A 23,013-nucleotide genomic window follows, 5' to 3' on the forward strand; every position below is an offset into this window, starting at 1 on the left:
AAAAGTCATTAGGAAAATAATAAAGAGAGAAAATATATTTACTATTCATTAAGTGGAAGTGAATTATAAAAGTTTTCATCCTTTTCATCTTCATGTTGAGCAGGCTGAGAAGGAGGAAGCAGAGGAGGAGTTAGTCTTGCTGTCTCAGGGGCGACAGAGGCAGAAGAAAATCCACGAATATGTGGATTCACACAATTCAAACTTTTGTTCTAGGGCTCAGGGTATGCTAAGGCTCTGATCTTGCCCCCAGAGACTGATTTTCTTAGTGTAAGGAGGGTCTTGGCATCAGTATATTTTCAAAGCTACTGAGGCTTGAGCATATACACCTGATGTGTATGATTTCCTAATTTCACTGTCCCTCGATACCACGAGAAGAAAACATCAGCTACCTGGAAGCCAAACTGAGGACACGTCGTATTCTGAGCATGTCTCTACGTGCACATTAAGCTATCACGTGCTTCCCTTAGACAAAAGGTTGCACCCCTTCTGCAATTGCAGGAAACCCCAAGTGAAAATGTCCTAGAGAGCACAACGGGGAAAGAGTGAGGGTAGGACCTTCCAGTTACTGAGTCCCTCACTATCTGAGCATCACTGCCGGCTCTTGGTTCCTAAAGGCCTAGGAATTCCTCCCACTGCCCCTCCTCTTCATCACTGCCACATCCCAAGTGTGGCTATCAGTTATTAGTAGCAGAGACACTGAGTACATATCTATGGAACTTTACTACTCTTCACTTGATTACTGTCTCAGAAAATATCTATAGAAACTTATTTACTCTTCACTTTATTACTGTCCCAGGAAACAAGCATAAACAAGTACCTGTGTATATGTGTGTGCAATTGGAATTTTTATGAGGAAACAGGAAATAAAAATAATAAATACAGGAAGTAAAAATAATACCATGAAATCTCAATGTTAAGCCCTTGCCTATGTTTGATTTTGACAATTTCATAGATTCTGACCTTTCTTGTAGGCATTTCTGAACCCATTTGCAATTATCTGGGGTAATTCCCTCCAGTTCTTCTCATGGAGAGCTACCCTTATCTGCCCCATAAACAGGTGAAATTCTTCAAATTTTACCCAGTTTCTAGGACGGATGAAAACTCTAGCTCCTTTTAGAACTGGGTTCTTAATTTTTGATTTGCATCGAAAAGAGAACAGTGAAGACAATTCTTCAGAATCTGTTCCCTTGAAGTTTCCTGTGTGGCTTTGGATTTATCTCTTGACTTTACAGAGGTTGCTCTTACTCTTCTCAGAAGTCTCCATGTCACCAGAAATCCCTCTCCCAGTTTCTCCATTTGTTCACTGTCTTAGTCTGTTTTGTGCAGCTAAAACAGAATACCTGAGACTGGGTAATTTATAATGAAGTTGAGAGCCTCATGGTTCTGGAGGCTGGTGAGGACAGCAAAGATCACCATCAAGCAGACCATCTGGAGGCAAACCCCCATACCTAAGAAGTTCAGAAATCGTTAAATTTCCCTATTATCTAAAGCTATATCTGGTACCAGACCTCTTTCCCAAGAATTTGTAAGTAATGAGAATTTCTATATATCTCCGGAATGTGTGCATGTCAAAACACACTGTGCGACCTTTGCTGACATCAAAGCACCAAAATGTCTACAAATGTAATCATTTATCATGACCCGTGTGACTAATATGGTCCAAATTACCCTTAAGTTCCCGCTCTAAGGTCCATAAATATCACTAAGGGAAACCCACCGCAGTGCACTCAGTCCTCTCTCACTGAGGCACCCCACTGCACTCTGCTGCAGCATTCTTTCTATCAAATAATACTTTATTCTTCAAACCTATACTGCTGTTGGTACATTCTTTTACCCCCATGTATTAGTCTGTTCTTATACTATTAATAAAGACATACGGGAGACTGGGTGATTTATAAAGGGAAGAGGTTTAATTGACTCTCAGTTCCACATGACTGGGGAGGCCTCATAATCATGACACAAGGTGAATGAGGAGCAAAGTCACATCTTACATGGTGGCAGGCAAGAGAGAATATGTGCAGCGGAACTATGCTTTGTAAAACCATCAGAACTTGTGAGACTTGTTTTCTATCATGAGAACAGCATGGGAAAAACGCACCCCCATGATTCAATTACCTCCCAGAAGGTTCCTCCTATGACACATGGGGATTATTACAATTCAAGGTGAGATTTGGGTGGGAGACACAGCCAAACCATATAACCCCACAAGCCAACCACTCTCATTGCTGGGGCTCTGACACCTCAACTGGAGGCTGGGAAGTCCAAGATTGAGGGGCTAGCATCTGGCCAAGGCTCTCTTGCTGCATCATCCCATGGTGAGGAACAAAGAGAGGGTGAGAGAAAGACAGAGGGAAAGAGGGAGAAATAGTAAGAGATTGTGAGGATCCATGGCTGTTAGCTGCCTAAACATTCACTGAAAAATCACTGGCATGAGGCACATTGATGAATAGAACAAGAGGCATACAAATTTATGTAACATGTACACATGGGAACCTTCAGAATGAAGACCCAAATTTCCAGTGAGTTACAGAAAGTTATGTATCTTTTTTATGTTACAGAAAGAATGGGGCTTGGATTCTTGTAAAACAGGTTATGGGAGAGGGGAGAAGAGGAATTCTATTGAGGGGCAATAAGTGATTGCTAGGGAGGATGATTGGGTGGGGAACAGAGATGAAATTGTAAATAGTTTTCTTTGGAATTTAAATTATCTTTGGAAACAGCCGTTATACTTATAAAAGTTCTGCTCTGGTGTGGTCACATCTTAATTTTCTTTTCTGCAATAGATAATGAGATAACAGGAAGAGGAAGAAAGAGTCATTGTTCTCCTTGGTGGCTCTGTGTATTAGTCTGTTCTGAGGCTGCTAATAAAAGACATACCCAAGACTGGGTAATTTATAAAGGAAAGAGGTTTAATGGACTCACAGTTCCACATGACTGGAGAGGCCTCACAATCATGGCAGAAGGCAAAGGAAAAGAGCAGAGGCACGTCTGACATGGTGGCAGACAAGAGGACATGTGCAGGGGAACTGCCCTTTATAAACCATCAGATCTCATGAGACTTATTCACTATTGCAAGAACAGCATGGGAAAACCCGCCCCATGATTCAATTACCTCCCACCGGGTCTCTCCCACAACACATGGGGATTACGGCAGCTACAATTCAAGATGAGATTTGGGTGGGGACACAACCAACCTATATCAGTTTGTATCTTAGGCAGATAAAGGAACTTCAGTTTGTTTGGGAGAGATCTTGGGGGTAGGTGGTCGGAGACCTTGAGGCTTCTTCAGTTCAGCATGGCAAAAACGCCATATTGTGAGGTATTGCTTTCTGAGCCCCAATGAGATCAAACTTGTAACCTCCAGCCAAGCCCCACCTCCAGATTCTGTTGCATTGGGGACTAATTTTCCAACACATACTTTTTGGGGAATACATTCAAATCATAGCAGTCACTAAGATTGTCTTAGTGTGTTGGTGAGTTTGGCCATACCTGAAGCATCTTTACCTATCTGCTATGGTTTGTTGTGCTCCCTTCTCAAATTCATGTAGAAACTTGTATTAGTCCATTTTCATACTGCTATGAAGAAATACCTATGACTGGGTAATTTATAAAGAAAAAGAGATTTCATGGACTCACAGTTCCACATGGCTGGAGAGGCCTCACAATCATGGTGGAAGGCTAAGGAAGAAGAGAGGCACGTCTTACAGGGTGACAGGCAAGAGGGCATGTGCAGGGGAACTGCCCTTTATAAAACCATCAGAGCTCATGAAATTTATTCACTATTATGAGAACAGCACAGGAAAAATCCACCCCTGTGGTACAATTACCTCCCACCAGGTCTCTCCTACAACATGTAGGGATTATGGGAGCTACATTTCAAGATGAGATTTGGGTGGGGACATAGGCAAACCATATAATTCCACCCCTAGCCCCACCCAAATCTCATGTCCTCACATTTCAAAACCAATTGTGCCTTCCCAGCAGTCATTCAAAGTCTTAACTTATTACAGCATTAACTCAAAAGTCCACATTCCAAAGTCTCATCTGAGACAAGGCAAGTCCCTTCCACTTATGATCCTGTAAAATCAAAAGCAAGTTAGTTACTTCCTAGGCACAATGAGGGTACAGGCATTGGGTAAATATACCTGCTCCAAATGGAAGAAACTGCCCAAAACAAAGGGGTTACAGTCCCCATGAAGTCCAAAATCCAATAGGTCAGTCATTAAACCTTAAAGTTCCAAAATGATCCCCTTTTGACTCCATTTCTTACATCCAGTTCATGCTGATGCAAGAGGTGGATTCCCAAGGCTTTGGAGAGCTCCACTCCTGTGGTTTTGAAGGGTATAGCCCTGTTCCCAGCTGCTTTCAAGGCCTGGCATTAAGTGTCTGCAGCTTTTCCAGGTGCATGGTGCAATCTGTCAGTGGATCTACCATTCTGGGGTCTGGAGGATGGTGGCCCTCTTCTCACAGTTTCAATAGGCAGTGCTTCAGTGGGGACTCTGTGTGGGGGCTCCCACCCCACATTTCTCTTCCACACTGCCCTAGCAGAAGTTCTCCATGAGGGCCCTGCCCCTGCAGGAAACTTCTGCCTGGACATCTAGGCATTTCCATACATCCTCTGAAATCTAGGCATTTCCATACATCCTCTGAAATCTAGGCAGAAGTTCCCAAACCTCAGTTCTTGACTTCTGTGCACCCACAGGCTCACCATGTGAATGCTGCCAAGGCTTGGGGCTTGCACCCTCTGAAACCACAGTCTGAGCTGTACCTTGGCCCCTTTTAGCTATGGCTAGAGCAGCTAGGACAAAACAGGACACCAAGTCCCTAGGCTGCACACAGCAGGGGAGCCCTGGACCTGGCCCAGAAACCCATTTTTCCCTCCTAGGCCTCGGGCCTGTGATGGTAGGTGCTGCTGTGAAGGTCTCTGACATGCTCTGGAGATATCATCCCTATTGTTTTGGTGATTAACATTTGGCTGCTTGTTACTTATGCAAATTTCTAGAGCAGGCTTTAATTTCTCCCTAGAAAATGCATTTTTCTTTTCTGTTGCATCATTAGGCTGCAAATTTTCCAAATTTTTATGCTCTGCTTCCTCTTGAACGCTTTGCCACTTAGTAATTTCTTCCGCCAGATATCCTAAATCATCTCTCTCAAGTTCAAAGTTCCACAGATCTCTAGGGCTGTAGCAAAATGCTGCCAGTCTCTTCGCTAAAGTATAACAAAAGTCACCTTTGCTCCAGTTCTCAACAAGTTCCTCATCTCCATCTGAAAACACCTCAACCTGGACTTTATTGTCCATATCACTATCAGCATTGCAGTCAAAGCCATTCAACAAGTTTCTAGGAAGTTCCAAACTTTCCCACATCTTTCTGAACTTCAAATCCCTAGGAAGTTCCAAACTTTCTCATGTTTTTCTATTTTCTGAGCCCTCCAAACTGTTCAAAGCTCTGCTTGTTACCCAGTTCCAAAGTCACTTCCACATTTTCAAGTATCTTAATAGCAGTACCCCACTCTAAAGGCACCAATTTACTGTATTAGTCCATTTTCATACTGCTATGGAGAAACACCTGAGACTGGATAATTAATTTTTAAAAAAGAGGTTTAATGGACTCACAGTTCTACATGGCTGGGGAGGCCTCACAATCGTGGCAGAAGGCTAGGGAGGAGTAAAGGCACATCTTACATGGCAGAAGGCAAGAAAGTGTGTGCAGGGGAACTGCCCTTTATAAAACTATCAGATCTCGTGAGACTCACTCACTATCATGAGAACAGCAAGGGAAAAATCCACCCCTGTGATTAAATTACCTCTCACTGAGTCTCTCCCATGACACATAGCGATTATGGGAGCTACCATTCAAGATGAGATTTGGGTGGGGACACAGCCAAACCATATCAAAACTTAATCCCTATTGTGGTGTGTAAGAGGTGGAGCCTTTTGGGAAGATTAAGTCATGAGGGCTCCTCGTTCATAAATAGATTAGTGTCTTATAAAAAGGACTGGAGGGAATTAGCTTAGGTTTCTTTGCTCTTGGGCTCATCTGCCAAGCAAAAAAACCCTTACCAGACACCGAATACCAGTGTCTTGATCTTGGACTTCTCAGCCTCCAGAACTGTGAGAACTAAATTTCTGTTGTTCATATATTATCCAGTCTGAGATGTTTTCTTTTAGCAACATAAAAGAACTAAGTCATCCTGTCTTCCCACTGTAACATAAGCTCCCATGAGGACAAGGATTTTATCTTGACACTCCCAGCACAAAGAACAATGCCTGGTGCTTCACAAATACACTATGTGCTCAATAAATATTTGTTGAATAAGTGAATAACTTGTCCTAGGCAAGCAGTGAAGCCTGGTCCCATTAGTCACTTTGTAGCCTGGATGATGGGTGACATTGCTTCTCTTGGGCAGCCTGTTTAAAGATCCATCACCAATGGAGAGACACATTTTGGGTTGTTCATACAATGTAATACAGCAACAGAGAAAGAACATACTACTCGAATATTCAGAAGCAGCTCACAGGTTTAGGATGAGTAAAAGGAGCCAATCACAGAGAGTACATTTTACCTGATCCCATTTACGTGAAGTGCAAAAACAGACAAAACTAATTGATCATGATGGAGCAGACACAGGGGAACTTTATGGAGTGCTGGAAATGTTCCACATCTTACTCTGACTGGTGGTTGCATCAAGGTGCACATATTTTAAAAATCACTGTAGGAGACCAGAGTAAGCCACCCCAAAATATGCCTCTTTGGCATAAGGATTATTTTGAGAAACAGCAGACACAGGAGAAGCTCTAAAAACAAAGTAGAGTTTCTTTTGTATGGGAAATATACTACTATAAAGGAAATCTCCATTTGTAAGGGTATCTCCCTCTCTAACAGGAATAAAAGGATGACTAAATCACATGAGACTGCTATCAATGGAGAAGGCACTGACTTAAATCTGCATAACAAACCTTATTCTTGTTTACTGTGCCTCCTTTCCTGGTCACCTTCCTATAAATTGCCTCCCCCGTACCCCTCTTGTTTTTTTTTCTCTGGTGAGACTATATAAGCCAGGGTTCTATGCCATGGCTTTGAGATTTACTCATTTCTCTGGGTACCTCCCATGTATATATGAAATATAATATTAATAAACTTCAGCTTGTTTTCCTCTTATTTTATTTTATTTTATTTTTTGTGAGACAGAGTCTCGCTGTGTCGCCCAGGCTGGAGTGTAGTGGTGCGATCTCGGCTCACTGCAAGCTCCACCTCCCGGGTTCACACCATTCTCCTGCCTCAGCCTCCTGAGTAGCTGGGACTACAGGCACCCGCCACCACACCCAGCTAATTTTTTGTATTTTTAGTGGAGACGGGGTTTCACTGTGTTAGCCAGGATGATCTCGATTTCCTGACCTTGTGATCCGCCTGCCTCGGCCTCCCAAAGTGCTGGGCTTATAGACGTGAGCCACCGCACCCAGCCGTTTTCCTCTTATTAATCTGTTATTACAAAGATCCTAAGAACCCAGAAAAGCAGAGGGAAAATTATTTTTTCCTCTTCTACATCACCAAGGTATTGCTGGCAAAAAGAGTTGAACTGTAAAATATTTGAAGAGATTTATTCTGAGCCAACTATGAGTGACCAGTGACCCATGACAAAATCCTCAGGAGATCCTGGGGAGAACATGTGCCCAAGGTGGTCTGACTACAACTTGGTTTTATACATTTCAGAGAGACATAAGACGTCAATCAATACATGTATGATGTACATTGGTTCAGTCTGCAAAGGTGGGAAGCAGGGGCTTCCAAGTTGTAGGTAGATTTAAAGATTTTCTGATTAGCTATTGATTGAAAAAGCTATTATCTAAAGACCTGTATAGAGTTATGATAAGGCATTGTGGAGACCAAGGTTTTATCACACAGAGGAAGCCTCCAGGTAGCAGGCTTCAGAGAGAATAGATTGTAAATATTTCTTATCAGACCTAAAGAGCCTGTTCTATCAGTAATTCCAAAAGGGAGGAGAGTATAACGAGTATAATGTCTGGCTCCCCCTTCCCATCACAGCCTGAACTAGCTTTTCAGGTTAACTCATAAATGCCCTGGGCCAAGAGGAGGGGTCCATACAGATGGTTGAGGGGAATGGAATTTGATTTTTGGTTTATAGTGTTCACTTATGTAGTACACTTTGGTGTATATATACCTTTTACCTCAATTTTAAAAGTCATTTTTAAAAAGATCCCTCTCCCTCGCTTGAAATTTCCTCTAATTCCTTTTTCTCATCTAGTTATCAGTAAATTAATGATATGCTTTGGATTTGTGTCCCTGCCAAAATCTCATGTTGAACTGTAATCCCAAATGTTGGAGGCGGGGCCTGGTGGGAGGTGATGGGATCATGGAGACAGCCTTCCCTCTTGCTATTCTCAGGATAGTGAATTCTCACAAGATCTGGTTGTTTAAAAGTGTGTAGTACTTCCCTTTTGGGCTCTCTTCCTTCTGCTCTAGCCATGTAGGACATGCTGGTTTTCCCTTTCCTCCCACCATGATTGTAAGTTTCCTGAGGCCTCCCCACCCATGTTTCCTATACACCCTGTGGAACTGTGAGCCAACTAAACCTCTTTTTATTTTTTTAATAAATTACCCAGTCTCAGTTATTTCTTTTTAGCATTGTGAGAATTAGCTAACACAGAAAATTGGTACAGAGAGTGTGAGGCATTGCTATAAAGGTGCCACATTCCACCTGAAAATGTGGAAGCAGCTTTGGAACTGAGTAATGGGCAGAGGTTGGAACAGTCTGGAGGGCTCAGAAGAAGACAGGAAGATAAGGGAAAGTTTGGAACTTCCTAGAGAATTGTTAAATTGTTGTGATCAAAGCTATAGTGATATAGTCAATGAGGTCAAGGCTGAAAAGGTCTCAGATGGAGATGAGGAACTTATTAGAAACTGGAGCAAAGGTGACTTGTGTTATGTGTTAGCAAAGAGGTTGGAGGCATTGTGCCCCTGCCCTAGAGATCTGTGGAACTTTGAACTTAAGAGTGACGATTTAGGGTATCCGGTGGAAGAAATTTCTAAGTAGCAAAACGTTCAAGATGTGGCCTGGTTGCTTCTAGCAGCCTATGCTTATATTCATGAGCAAAGAAATAATCTGGAACTGGAACTTATATTTTAAAAGGTACAGAGTGTAATAGTTTGGAAAATGTGCAGGCTGGCCATGTGGTAGAAAAGAAAAACCCATTTTCTGGGGAAGAATTCAAGCTGGCTGCAGAAATTTGCATGAGCAAATAAGCTGAATCTTAATAGTCAAGACAATGGAGAAAATGCCTCAAAGACACTTTAGAGACCTTTGCAGCAGCCCCTCCCATCACAGGCCTGGAGACACAGGAAGGAAAAATGGTTTTGTAGGCCAGACCCCGGGCCCTGCTGCCCTGGGCAACCTCAGGACACCATTCCCTGCATCCCAACTGTTCCAGCTCCAGCCATGGCTAAAAGGGGCCAATGTACAGCTCAGGCCACTGCTTCAGAGAGTGCAAGCCATAAGCCTTAGCAGCTTCCATGTGGTATTAAGCCTGTGGGTGCACAGAGGGCAAGAGCTGCGGTTTGGGAGCCTCTGCCTAGATTCCAGAGGATGTACGGAAATGCTTGCATGTCCAGGCAGAAGTCTGTTGCAGGGGCAGAGCCTTTACGGAGAACCCCTTCTAGGGAACTATGGAGGGCAAATATGGGTTGGAGCCCTCACACAGAGTCCCCACTCAAGCACTGCCTAGTGGCGCTGTGAGAAGTAGGGTCACCATCCTCCAGCTCCTAGAATGGTAGATCCACTGACAGCTTGCACCGTGAGCTTGGAAAGGCCACAGGCACTCAACACCACACAACGAAGACAGCTATGGCGGCTATACCCTGCAGAGCCATAGAGCTACCCAAGGCCTTAGGAGCCCACTCATTGCATCTGTGTGGCCTGAATGTGAGACATGGAGTCAAAGGAGATTATTTTGGAGCTTTAAGACTTAATGACTTCCCTGCTGGGTTTGGACTTCATGGGGCCTGTAACCTTTTGTTTTGGCCAATTTCTCCCACTAGGAATGGGTGTATGTAACCGATGCCTGTACCTCCATTGTATCTTGGAAGTAACAACTTGTTTTTCATTTTACAGGCTCATAGGCAAAAGGGACTTGTCTTATCTCAGATGAGACTTTGGACTGTGGAGTTTTGAGTTAATGCAGAAGTGAGTTAAGACTCAGGGGACTGTTGAGAAGGGATGATTGTATTTTGCAATGTGAGAAGGACAGCAGATTTGGGAGGGACCAGGGTAAAATGACATGGTTTGGATTTGTGTCCCCACCAAAATCTCATGTTGAACTGTAATCCCCACTGTTGGAGGAGGGGCCTGGTAGAAGGTGATTGGATCATGGGGGCGTACTTCCCCCTTGCAGTTCTCGTGATAGTGAGTTCTCACAAGATCTGGTTGTTTAAAAGTGTATAGCAGCTGGCAGCAGTGGCTCATGCCTGTAATCGCAGCCTTTTGGGAGGATGAGGCAGATGGATCACTTGAGGCCAGGAGTTCGAGACCAGCCTGTGCATAGTGGTAAAACCTGTCTCTCTACTAAAAATACAAAAATTAGCTGGGTGTGGTGGTGCACGCCTGTAATCCCCAGCTACCTGGGAGGCTGAGGCTTGAGAATCGCTTGAACCCGGGAGGTGGAGGCTGCAATGGGCTATCGCACCACTGCACTCCAGCCTGGGCGACAGTGCAAGACTCCATCTCAAAAAAACAAAACAAAACAAAACAAAAAAACAGTGTGTAGCACTTCCGCTTTTGCTCTCTTCCTCCTGCTCCAGCTGGCTTCCCCTTTGCCTTCCACCATGATTGTCCATGCTTCTTGTACGTCCTGTGAAACTGTGAGCCAATTAAGCCTCTTTTCTTTATAAATTACCCAGTCTCATGTATTTCTTTATAGCAATGTGAGAATGGACGAATACAATTAATAAAACGTTTCAGTCAGTTCAGAACCTAACAATGACTTGCAGTTTCCAGCTTGAGATGCCAGCTTTCCTCTTGCCTCCCCAAGATAATTTTATTTTTGCCATGTCAAAATTTCTTAAACGTAGTATCTACCAAGGTACAATAGGAACATTTCCTTGTAGAAAGCACAACCATTTCTTAACTTATAAAAACAAGCTCCAAGGCAGAGAGGGATCCCTCTGAGGCCCCACCACATAGTAGTGGCAGCCTGGGATCCCACTCCCGGGATTAGTGATATTGCTGGAGTCTGTAGATCTGAAACATAAGAGTTTATCCTGGACCAGCTGTGTTCGTAACAGAGCTCTTCATAAATAAAAACCAGACCAACTTTTCTGGGCTATTACAGAAAAATGAGCAAAAGAAAATAACAACTGAAGGGTAGCGGATATAATAACCCAAAATATGACACTTTGGCATAAGGATCCTTTTTTCTCTTTTTTTTTTTTTTTTTTTTTGAGACCGAATCTCGCTCTGTTGCCCAGGCTGGAGTGCAGTGGCATGATATCTCCTCACTGCAACCTCTGCCTCCCAGGTTCAAGCGATGCGATTCTCCTGCCTCAGCCTCCTAAGTAGCCAGGATTACAGGCATGCACCACCATGTCTGGCTAAGTTTTGTATTTTTAGTAGAGACGGGGTTTCACCATGTTGGTCAGGCTGGTCACGAACTCCTGACCTCAAGTGATCCGCATGCCTTGGCTTCCCAAATTGCTGGGATTACAGGCGTGAGCCACTGCGCCCAGCTGGCATAAGGATTCTTCTGAGATGAAGGCAATTGAGAAGAAGCAGATACGATAAAAGCTCTCTGCCCTTCCTCTATTTGCCTAAAAGCAAAACATAGATTTACATCAGGGTCCCCCCTCTCCTCTCTACCAAAAAGAGATGACTTTACAACCTCATCAACCTGAAGATGGCACCAGAGGAATCTACAGGACAAACTAGTCTTTATCCACTCTTAGTTTACTTTCTGTTTATTTGCCTTCCCACAATTTGCCACCTCTAAAGACTGAAGGTCCTTTTCCTTGTCTTGTCACTTCTTTAGAGATGTAATGCTCTTTGTTAGAGGTACTATATACACCAAAGTTCTCAGCCACCTCTTTGACAGTTACTCTTTCTCTGAGTTTGCTCCCATGTGTGTATGAAATGTACTTGTTAGTAAGTTTGTTTGCTTTTCTTTTGATAATCTGTCTTTTGTTACACAGATCCCAGTTAAAAACTAAGAAGGACAGAAAGAAAAATTATTTTTCCTCTCACAGGCCAACTACAAGTTTTGAAACTCAAATATAATTTATTTATTTATTTTTTTTAGAGACGGAGTCTCGCTCGGTCGCCCAGGCTGGAGTGCAATGGCGCGATCTGGGCTCACTGTAAGCTCCGCCTCCCAGGTTCACGCCATTCTCCTGCCTCAGCCTCCCCAGTAGCTGGGACTACAGGCACCCACCACCTCGCCTGGCTAATTTTTTTTTGTATTTTTAGTGGAGACGGGGTTTCACCGTGTTAGCTAGGATGGTCTCGATCTCCCGACCTTGTGATCTGCCCGCCTCGGCCTCCCAAAGTGCTGGGATTACAGGCGCGAGCCACCGCGCCCAGCCACTCAAATATCATTTTTTAAGAGAATTTCAAGATCAACTGCTTAAGAAAGAGAAGTATCAATAACTCTGGTAGAATTCTCAAGGGTGTTCCTTATACATTTTCCTTATAAAAATTTCCCTTAAAAAAATTTCCGTATAAAAATTGAGTGAATAATGTAATTTTAAGTAAAACAAATCTTACATGCCCTGAACAAGATTAAGGAAAAAAAAAAAAAAATGAAACAGTTGATGGAATTTCATGTGTATTTGAGTACTATAGATTTCTTTCTGGTGTGCAGAGTTATAGGAGAAATCTGAAATTCAACCAAAAAAAATTTTTTTTAGTAAATTTTTCCTATCTTAGCTAAGATATAGATTGTAATTCCCAAACTGGGGTACTTCAGACTCAGCTATCTGAACATGAATTATTGAGTAATATGGCAGTAACACAGGGCTCACCCACAAATTGCTAGTCTGATTACAGCTTCCATATTTGCTTTAAAAATCAGGCCGGGCGCAGTGGCTCATGCCTGTAATCCCAGCACTTTGGGAGGCTGAGGTCTCAGTCAGGAGTTCGAGACCATCCTGGCCAACATAGTGAAACCCCATCTCTACTAAAAACACAAAAATTAGCCAGGCAAGGTGGCACCGCCTGTAGTCCCAGCTACTTGGGAGGCTGAGGCAGGGGAATCGCTTGAACCTGGAAGGCAGAGATTTTGGTGAGCAGAGATCATGCCACTGCACTCTAGCCTGGGCAACAGAGTGAGACTCCATCTCCAAAAAAAAAAAAAAAAAAAAAAGGTACAAAAATTGAACACACTTTTGAGGTAGCTTTTCCATTTTTTTTAATTCAATATGAAAATGTTTATTTGTATTCTAATCACTTAGATCACTTTTAAGTCTAGATTGACTTTTATATATTTAACGAGGTGGTGCATAAATTTACAAGTGAATAGAAAACCCTAATGAGAATAAAGGCATTTTCCAGCGTCTTCTCTACAAATGCCAATTTTCACTTGATTAGTCAAAACCAGAGCTAGAAGCTTCCAAAGCGAACTTGGCACCATCTCATCATCTCAGAACACTGAGAACATTGAGGCCCTGCTGCTTCCTCGATGTGGGCTGCGGGAGGGAGCGGGAGACACAGCAGGTGGTGACCACTAATTGGTCACGTGATAAAGTAGGTAGTATCATCCCCACGGTAGAGGTGCAGAAAGAGACACAGAAGGATTGGTGTTTTGCCCGGGTTCACACAGCTGGTCAACGGAAACGTCAAGCTTCAAGCACACAGGGGTCCCACCCCAAAGCCCATGCACTTCCTCTCCATTCAGATGCCCTGTTCTCAACAGAGAGGGGAACAGTGAGAGCCTGGACTGCCCTCGACAATAACTCGGACTTCTCTGCAATAATTTCCAATTTCTTCTCATCAATAATTTCCAATTTCTTCTCAGCAACTCCCTAATTTTGAAAATATATTCCCTTTGACAGCTAAATGTCATAATAAATGTTTTTATCATCAATTCAAGTAGTTTCAAAGGATGCTACGGTAGATTACTGCAGTAACGATCCCTAAGGAGTCACACTTCCCTGGATCCATGACCCTGGAGAGTTCCTTCCCAACTGAACACACGGTTTGCTTTCGCCTAGGGTTATGAAAAGGTGAGTCAGGAAGAAGCCTGAAAATCACTTGTGTTCTGGGACTTGCTCCTGCTACTCTTTGGAACCTGCGGTCACCATGTAAGGAAGCCTCTGCGAGTCTACTAGTGGAAGAGAGACCACGTGAAGCAGAGACGAGCTGTCCTGGCTGAGGTTCCTAGACCAAGTAGCCCTCCAACTGACACATATGAGGCCACAGGCTGTGAGAACATGCGGTGTGGGCTGAGCTGAACCACCAGCTGACCACAGAGATCCACCAACTCAGCCAAGTCCAGAACTACCCAGCTAACCCCCAGATTCATGAACATTATAAATGCTTGTTACATTAAGCCACTAAGCCTTAGGGTGCTTTTATTACCTAGCAACTGATATACTTACATATTATAAAATTTGAGATTTTCAAATAAAACTATTATGTCAGTTTCAATGTATCCAGTGTATCCAAAATCCCAAATCAATTTGATGCCCATCATCCATTCAAAGGATACATTTAAAAACTTAAAAATTTCACATCATTCCTTTTTTCTTTTAGCCACATTTTTCTAATATCCTATTATATCCTATTACCCTATCATACTTCTTTAAAACAAAGATATCTGGATAAATGTCTATGTTAAAAGTTTTGGCATTTCCTATGCCATAAAGCTCCAACTATTTTTTTTTTTTTAAATCACTTATGGATTGTGTTACCATAAAGTAGGTATTATTGGTATATGATTGACCAATATAAAAATATATCAGCTAGGCACAGTGGCTCATGCCTGTGATCCCAGCACTTTGGGAGGCTAAGTGGGGAAAACTGCTTGAAGCTAGAAGTTCCAGACCAGCTTGGGTGACATATGGAGATCCTGTCTCTATAAAAGTTTTGTAATTTTTACAAAAAATGTAAAAATTAGCCCCAGGGTCATGGTACGTGTCTGTAGTCCCAGCTGTTCCGGAGGCTGAGGTGTGAGGATCGTCTGAGTCCAGTTTGAGGCTGCAGTGAGCTATAATTGCACTCCTGCACTCCAGCCTGGGTGACAGAGGCCCTGTCGCCCCATCCCCCGCCAAAAAATGTATCTGTATATATAAATATATTTTAGTAAAATGCATCAAGGTTTATTTCAAGTGACACTCCATCCCTGCTTTGACTTTCTATCCACTCCCCAAACTAAACAACTCTGCTCCTGGAGCCATTACCACTTTCCCATCTGCTGGAGTTTATATATATACACATATATATGGAGAGAGAGAGTTTGTGTGTGTGTGTGTGTGTGTATATATATATAGAGAGAGAGACATAAAAATATCAAATATAAAGAGTAAAACTTCACTGGAAATAATCTCTTAATGAAATGGATATTTTTATTTTTCAATTAGTTCATGTATCCATTCAGTGGCTCTTATTTTTAGCTAGGCAGAGTTGTGCATCAATTCTATTTCTATTTTTCATTTTTGTAGCTGCAAGCACAGAAAAGCCTTGTGTGAAGACTACTGGGAGTGAAAGGAGTTTAATTTCGGCAGTTTTATGTGTCACTCAATTCTCTGACCTCTTGAATGATCTGCACCAAATCAGAGATATCATCTACAATTAATGACTTACCACCTGATGACTTGATTAGGTCCTTCTTCAAACTGATTAGGAGCAAATAATTAGAAACCACCTGACTTATCGAAGGATTAGTTCCCTGGCCGGTGGTGTCATTTACTTTCTGAACACGCCATTTCTCTGTGACCATGTTTGGTATCCCAGAGGTTCTTCCCCCTAAGTACAATCCAGGACAGGACAGCTGAGAGGAGTCTCTTATTTTTTTTTATAAATGGGAGCAAGATGACTGTGAAAAGGGAGGGAGGGAAGACAGTGTGCACTTTAGCACAAGCACATTCCCAGGCAGATCAGTTTTAGGAAAGGACATTTGACACTGAGTATCTAGATATGGATTCCCCTTAAACCATCTGCATCCTGGAACCCTTGGAAAGTCACATTTTGGTTCAAGGATCATTGCTCTATCGGGTCCGATACACCTTACTCCAGCTGGTGGCGAGAAACTCCCTGAGACTTGAAAGTTTAATAGGAGACCTGCCAGTCATTGTCTGTTTCCCTGATTTTCCACAAAAACGCATCTTTTATGCAAGGGCTTTCAGCAAAAGGTATCAAGATTTATTTCAAGTGAGTGACACTCCATCCCTACCTTGACTTTCCATCCATTCCCCAAACTAAACAACTCTGTTCCTGGGGCCATTATCACTTTCCCATCTGCTGGAGTTAGGACTGAATTATAACATTATGGTCGCTTAAGCCACAACCTAGTCCTGTGACATCGCTGGTCCAACTATTAAGTCTATTCAAACCTTAAAAAAAAAAAAAAAACCCGTCTCTACTAAAAAATATAAAAAACTAGCCAGGCGAGGTGGCGGGCGCCTGTAGTCCCAGCTACTCGGGAGGCTGAGGCAGGAGAATGGCGTGAACCCAGGAGGTGGAGCTTGCAGTGAGCTGAGATCCAGCCACTGCACTCCAGCCCGGGCAACAGAGTGAGACTCCGTCTCAAAAAAAAAAAAAAAAAAAAAAGGTCAGTAAAGGCTTATTCCTCAAAATGGCCATGTCTGTCACATAAAACTGATTTTATCAATATCACAAAAAACTCAACCTTCATTTAAATCTGCAGGCAAGACAGCAGACAGCATGTATGAGGTGGGGGAATATTTAAAATCTCTGAAACTTTGAAGGGGAGTGCTGTCCTCATCCCCATAACCACCCACACACAGAAAAGGCAATAGCCAGCAGGGTACGATGGCTCATGCCTGTAATCTCAGCACTCTGGGAGGCCGAGGTGGGTGGATCATGAGGTCAGGCGTTCGAGACCAGCCTGACCAACAAAGTGAAACCTCGTCTCTACTAAAAATACAAAACAAAATTAGCTGGGCATAGTGGCGGGCGCCTGTTATCCTAGCTACTCAGGAGGCTGAGCAGCAGGAGAATCCCTTGAACCTGGGAGGCGAAGGTTGCAGTGAGCCGAGATCATGCCACTGCACTTCACCCTGGGCGACAGTGTGAGACTCCCTCTCAAACAAACAAACAAAAACGGCACTAGCCCCTGGCTAAGGATACAGGCAGGAGAGCTCTGTGGAAGGGGACGGACCAGAATTTAGGCAAAGTATCCTGGCAACGTCCCAGAGAGGAGACAGAATGCCAGGGACCAGGCTGCAGACGTGTCCTGGGTGAGCAGAAGGATACACTAGAGAGCCCACCATCACGCGTGAAGGAGCCCGTGGATGGATGACGACTCTGGTCACTGCTAGTTATCTTTGCAGAAGGGAGCACCCCGCCCCCAAACCTCACGAACAGAAAGGGAGAGGAAAACTGAGGATCTTTTCTGCCAGCCTGGTGGGAGATGAGCCTGAAAATGAACGAAACTAGTGGGGAAAGGTATGATTATTCCTCTACAGTCGACTTTGAGCACTCATTTCCTCTGCACACAGAGACTCAGCTATTGGTGAGGAAAGCAGCCCAAACTGCTAAATCTCATTTACACCAGAGTTCTAACTGCTGGAAGAACTTCATGGAGCAGGTGTTAAAGCTGGCTTCAGTCATCCCCCAAGACGGATGCATTGGCTACAGAAAGAAATCTTGTGTCTTACAGATGTACATATTGTTGCTGTAATGCCTGAATATATTTAAAATAAAGAGGGATGTGCTCCAAATCACTGCTCAACATCAAAATGTTTGGAGGCCACCAAATGAATGTGACTCAAACGTGAACATGGATGAATCATCAGAGGATCCCATTAAGATGGAAGTTCTGGTTTAGTGCCTCTGGGTGGGGCCCAAGTTTCTGCATTTTTCTTTTCTGAGACAGGGTCTCTCTCTGCTACCCAGGCTGGAGTACAATAACGTGATCACAGTTCACTGCAAGCCTCAAATTCCTGAGCTCAAGCAATCTTCCCACCTCAGCCTCCTGAGCAGCTGGGACTAAAGGTGTGAACCACTACGACTAGCTAAGTATTTTATTTTTCATAGAGATGGGAGCTCACTATGTTGCCCAGGCTGGTCTCGAACTTCTAGCCTCAAGTGCTCCTCCTGCCTCCCAGTTTTTTGCACTTCCAACAAGCTCCCAGCGACATTATGACGCTGCTGGTGTCAGGACCTCCACTGCGAGGAGCAAGTGCTACACCACAGGGCTCGCCATGCGCCAGGGAGAGGCTCTTCTAGAGACAGGAGAAAATGTTTTCACCGAGGGCAGGGATGGATGGGGTAACGTTGACGGGTAAGGTTTGTAAGGGACGCAGGAGGGTCCGATCTGGGGACTGTGACGGGAAGAGAAAGGCAGCCCAAGACACTATTTACCTTGTTTTGTGATTCTGTGAAAGGCTCAGGCAGTGGATCCCCGGTGATAAAACGTGGAGTGATTCAAGAGCTCAGTCAGGCCAGTCGGAGCTCTGCACTTCACCCCAATATTTTCATGGGAATCCCCCAGCCTGCTCCCATTGGGATAGGCAGGAGACTGGAAAAGAAACAGTACCCAGTAGGGGTAACGTTAGGTCAAGATGCCAAGCAACTGTAATGCACCTGTTTTTCTGTTAAAGCTTCAAGCACTACCACAACAGCGTTCTCCTGATCACGTGACTTCTCCAAACGGCATTCCCAGGGATCTTCTCCCACCGCCTCTCCCCCGCCAACAGTTCATACTCATCCTCCCATCCAAAAAGGCATAGAACCGCCCAGACACTTTTCAGTATTTTTATTGTTTGACAAGCATTGACAACATTCCATTCATAGACCTAAAAACATAAAAATAGACCTTCTTTCAGCTTATAAAAGAAATATATAAGAACTTTTGACATAGACACGTCATGACCTTATGTACAAGAGACAATGGCACCCTCTCCAAGCACCAGACTTCCGAGTGTTTTCAGATGGATGTGTTGCACTGGAACCAGGAAATGCGACGATTAGAAGCCTCTGCTTCCGTTTTCCATCTGGACGCGATCGAACCGGAGATGATATGGAAAAATGCAGTGGTACAAAGGGTATAGAAACCATTCTAAAGCTTTTTAAGAAAACCAGAAGATATAGCAAAAATTTAATAGAATAAAACTTTCAAAAGATCAAGCTCGAAGCCCTGGAAACCCAAAAGGCGGGGGGACGGGGATACAGGGTGGGAACGCAGGAAAAGCAGGCAGAGGCACAAGAGCATGATGTACTGAACTCTCTATTGTCTGGAAATATAAAGTCATAACTGATTTTTATAAAATATAACTCCTAAAGCTACTATAAAATTCAGGTCTAAAGTACTTACTGATGTGTCAAACACCAAATAGATATTTTCCCCAAAAAGAAAGTTTTCATAGTATTTTAAACCCTTCTTAGGAAGTGGACATTGTGACATGGGAAAAGAAAAAGCTATAAACCGTTTTTTTTTTTTTTTTTTTAAAATTGAAAGTGCTATAACTTGTTTTTCTTCTTAGTATTTGGATATCTGTTTAGACCATTAACGTGTTGAGCGTGTTTACCCTGTTTCGTTAGCATGAAGAAAGTGTTCAACACAAGAGAAGTTTTTAAAGAGGCTGTTCTGTTTAAAGGTTTGGTTATGAACTGTCAGGGAAGGGGAAGGTAATCTATGGATGAAGATGCAATTTTAATGGGAAAACCAATGATCACCACAGCAACCCCATGAGAAGGAGGCTCCCCTCCCTGCCATGTGCAACAGACACACACACCCCGCCCACCTGGGTGTCATGTTTAATCCAACCAAACTCCCAGCTCAAATACAGATTCAAACATTAAAAAGAAAAAACAAATCCGCTTCTTGGAAGAAAAGTATATCCTTAGCATGAGCTTGTTGGCCTTTCATATATAAATATAAAACCACCACACCTCACTCTCTCTGTAAAAGGTTATATCCTCATTTTTTAGGCTCAGGGTCACACTAACACTGTAAAATCCTCATCTATTTGTGCCCCTGTATCTCAGGTAAAATACAAAAAATAGTGTTTCTTCTTTCTCTCAAGCGATAAATTTGGATCTCTTTTCAAAGAGTTTGGCATCTCTATAATTCTATGCAAAACTAGAGCTTCCGAACATGGACACAGAGTAAGACCAGCTATAGACCAAAACAGGAAGGAAAAAAAAAGGCTCATTGAAACATGAACTGCCACCCTTTCCTCACACATTCTTAAAATACACAGAGATTCTGAGACATGGAAGAGGGAAGGGTATAGTCGGAACACTGCAAGCTGTACACATTTCATTTCATTTTGTGTTTGAAAGAGGTTTCCCCAACTAGGGACTGATTTCAGATAGAAGGATCGTGTGTGTGCTACTATCCCTTAAATTAATCTGCTGTACATCTGTTAACTCCTGGGGGTGATCTGCTTTCCAGTGCTAGAGAATCTTTTTTCTTTTAATTGTTCAGGCCCTGATTAACTGAGAATAAATAAAAGCCCTTAATAATATACAGAAGATAGGACTCAAGCTTATTTGGGATTCTGAGGAATTATTTCTGATGTTGTTGAAAATGACAAAGTTGGGTGGCTACATGGCTTCAGAACCAAGTCAGCTGCCAAAACCGTGTGTGCAAGAGCGCGACCGAAGGGGACATTCTTGTCGACGGTACAGGAGGGTGGGCAGAGTTAGGGCAGGAAGTATCTACACACATTCTCTATGGGGCAGGTGACACAGTCAGATCTCAGTGTTCAGTTTCCTGGAGGGGGCAAAGTCTTCGCGCCTAACCCAAATGACCTCCTCACTTGCGCTCTCCAGGCCTCCATTGATCCCCGACAGGGCAGCTTGCTTCTTGAGCTGCGCCATGCGGGACGCGTGACTGTCCAGGGTTTTCCGGCCTCTTTCCCGCTGACTGATGGAGGCAGCCTGAAGCCGCTCCTGCAGGTCTCTGTCCACTGAGGCGCCCTTCACGGACTCACAGAACTCATCATCGTCACTGAGGATGTCTGTCTCCTTGATGTCATCTTGCTCCTCATACTGAGCAAGATCAAACTGCTCCTCTACCCATCGGTCAGTGTCCCCACCACCGGGGGGCTGCTGGGACTCTTTCTCCGGGCTGCTTGCGGAGACGGCATCAGAATCAATGGTAAACCTGTTTCGAGCCAGCTGTCGCCTCCTCCTCCCAAGAGACTTGCTTGGGGCAGACACTGCACACACACACAAAAATATAAAAATAAAACCCCCACATGCTTTACGTGAGATGAAAATCCAGAAAGCAAAGGACAGGAGAAAATAAAAACCGAAACGGTATGCACCGAATGCCTTGATGTCTTTTGGGGCTTACAGTCTAGATTTCACCAGTCTGTCTCAGAGCATTTACCTTGTCGAGGTATCTGGACTTAGATGTTCTAGCAACTGATGGAAGGGCAAGGGGGAACCGGGGCACACAGCAGAGGTTGTAGGTTATGGGCAAAGGGGCACTCAACTCCCTGGCAAATCATCTACTATTCTAACCTGTGCCTCTAAGAGATGGGTAACAGACTACAGCTGCTCTCAAGTAGACAGACCACTGATTTGGGGATGAGTTAGTGAGTTAGTGTCCTCAGTCCTGGTCATGTCCCATGGTCCAGTGCTATGAAGATCCCCAGGGCTGTCCCAGGGTTGTTTAGCTGGAATAGGTTTTTAGCAAGGGTGGGAGTGTATCTATGGTTTTGCTGTCTTTGTAGAAAATGCATCAAGGAGGCAGAAGCACTGGTCTCAGTGACTTGTTTTCTGGGAACTTGAACGTAACATTTCTTGGGATCTGCAGTTAGATTGAGGGGACCAAATCCCTCTTAAGAGAGCCTATGAAGAAAGAGCGGCTCTCAAAGACATGGAATCTTCAGTTATTTCCCTGTCTTCTTTCTGACAAAGTCCCACATCAGGTAGGAGGCTAAGCAAATGTGAGCCTTAGTCTCCCCCAGTTACAGTCTGTGTATCGCTCACTCTTCTACAAAGCGATTAACGTTATCAGTGCCTCAGTGGAAGGAGAAATAAAAAACCGATGATACCCAAGCAGTTTGATCAACAAAGTGCTGTATAAAGTGACTACCAGTTAAGAAAACTTCATTCTTTCACCTACTGCCCTCTAGGAAGCCAGAATTAAAAACAAGCACACAAAAGACGCCATCCAATCAAGCCAACAATCCCACCACACGCCTGCACGAGACTGTTCACAGGGAAGGCTGCTGCTTCTCCCTCGAGAGTGAAGCGGCTGTTGCATTAGACATGAAAAGGTGAAATGCAACACGGGCTTTCCAGTGGAGGGGAAGAGTCTCAAAGCCAACTGGGAGCTGCTTTCCTGAAACCTAAGCCCCAGAAACCATCTAACTGCTTTCGTGCTACTAGAGGATGCCTCGTGTCTCAGTTACTGCCAAACGCAGCCTTGACTTCCAGCCCAGCAGGTGCAAGGTCAGAGAGGTCAACGAGGAGCTGAATTGGCTCCCACTGCAGCCACGCTCTGCCTCAGACCCCTGCGTGTCCATCACTGTTCCTGAGAGTTCTGCCATCTAAAACCGTGGAACAAATGGACACTACTGTTGGTTGAGGATGGGAATAAAAGCCATTCCCAGGCAAAATGGAAAAAGGGAATAGAAAAGAGGAGAAAAACAAAAACAAAAACACCGACCTCTATTGAGAAGAGACAAAAAATTCTTGTTCACTTTTATCTCAGCACCAGCAATATACAGCATCCCTCTCTCCAATCACTACATTAGAACTACACCAGCTCAAAGCTACGGGAAATATTTGTTAATGATTTGCATGCTCAAGTATCTAGGGGTAAAGTGTGTTAATGTCTACATCTTTGAAATGTGTCAAAAATAAGATGAG

The 23,013-nt window shown here is 43.7% G+C and overlaps 1 protein-coding gene across 4 annotated transcripts in view; it reads right to left on the reverse strand.

Moving 5' to 3' along the window:
* Positions 1-18,925: 18,925 nt before the first annotated feature.
* Positions 18,926-23,013, reverse strand: part of TIAM1 (TIAM Rac1 associated GEF 1) — a 446,951-nt gene continuing 442,863 nt past the window's right edge. For 3 of the 4 annotated variants that reach the window (XM_033232291.1, XM_033232293.1, XM_033232295.1), the window contains one exon: positions 18,926-21,350. In XM_033232291.1, coding sequence (XP_033088182.1) covers positions 20,881-21,350 — 470 coding nt within the window. In that variant the 3' untranslated portion in view covers positions 18,926-20,880. The remainder of the gene's footprint in view (positions 21,351-23,013) is intronic. The other variant, XM_033232292.1, reaches the window with a different exon arrangement.

Source organism: Trachypithecus francoisi, unplaced genomic scaffold (assembly GCF_009764315.1).
Source record: "Trachypithecus francoisi isolate TF-2019V2 unplaced genomic scaffold, Tfra_2.0 Lachesis_group14, whole genome shotgun sequence".
NCBI classification, from domain to species: Eukaryota; Metazoa; Chordata; class Mammalia; order Primates; family Cercopithecidae; genus Trachypithecus; species Trachypithecus francoisi.